Source organism: Trichinella spiralis (genome assembly GCF_000181795.1).
Source record: "Trichinella spiralis strain ISS 195 chromosome Unknown Scfld449, whole genome shotgun sequence".
NCBI lineage: Eukaryota > Metazoa > Nematoda > Enoplea > Trichinellida > Trichinellidae > Trichinella > Trichinella spiralis.
Genome location: NW_003527388.1, coordinates 1 through 914, shown reverse-complemented (window position 1 = coordinate 914; position 914 = coordinate 1). Strand labels below are relative to the sequence as shown.

The 914-nt window shown below is 41.9% G+C and overlaps 1 protein-coding gene across 1 annotated transcript; it reads right to left on the bottom strand.

Annotated features, from left to right (window-relative positions):
• Positions 1–320: 320 nt before the first annotated feature.
• Positions 321–874, bottom strand: Tsp_15318 (hypothetical protein; the record flags this gene model as incomplete). Its single annotated transcript, XM_003370844.1, has 2 exons — positions 321–519; positions 646–874. Coding segments are annotated over 2 exons (428 nt in total), but the record flags the coding sequence as incomplete, so codon positions are not given.
• Between the last annotated feature and the right edge of the window lie 40 nt (positions 875–914).

Genomic DNA, 914 nt, shown 5'->3' with positions numbered 1-914 from the left:
TGTGTATCGTATTGTCTGCTCCGTGTTATTATGTTTGCAGTAGATATACAGTCACTCTGGTATAATAAAATAGTGAATAATGATAAAATGCTTAATATGAAATCGTTTATCAGTCATAATCATAATCTAAATAATATATTGGAAAAACAAAATTTCATTGAATGATCAAATTTATAAATATTGATTGAAACAATTCCCTATTTAGGTATATTTTCATTATTAATTTCCATCTTCATTATTAAAGTTGTCTAATCGTAAATCGAATGTTGGAGCCACAGAAATGAAGAATATTACAGATAATCACAAATGAAGAGTATGAATCAATGAGCAATTAGATAAGGAAAAATAATAAGACGAAGAATGAGGGTCCAATGAAATAGCGAGTTCAACGACCAGTAAGAAACGGCGGTGAAAATTTGTCCCCGAGTAGACCAAACCGAGTTCAGACTACCCCCTCTACTACGGTGTACTGCATCATCGAATTGGCCCCAAATTGCCTTGAATTCGAGAATGTCCCCGCTGAAGGTTGGCAGCTTGGGGATCTGGACAATGGCGCTCAACGGCACGCATTCACCTTGATGTAGCGCTGCGGTGTTCTGTGAGCTGGCTGCTGGCTGGAGTTGCTTAGCAGATCGTTTGCTTTACTTTGAAGCAGCGTAACCAGGTCCAGCAGCTGATCGTAGCCCGGCAAGTGCCTTAGCCCTTTTGCTGCCGGCTAGTTCTTCCCTGTCTTGCTCCGGCGGGGAGTTGAATGAAACGGCTTTTTTTCCCCTCATCGACTGCGTTTTATTTGCGGTCGCCGGATGGCTACCAAGTCCTGGATTTCGTTTGTCACCACAGACCGCTGCAATCGGCTGTGGGATTCCGTGTGTTTCTTAAATGAACTTTCTCTTCTCGGTGTCTCAAAAGAGGGG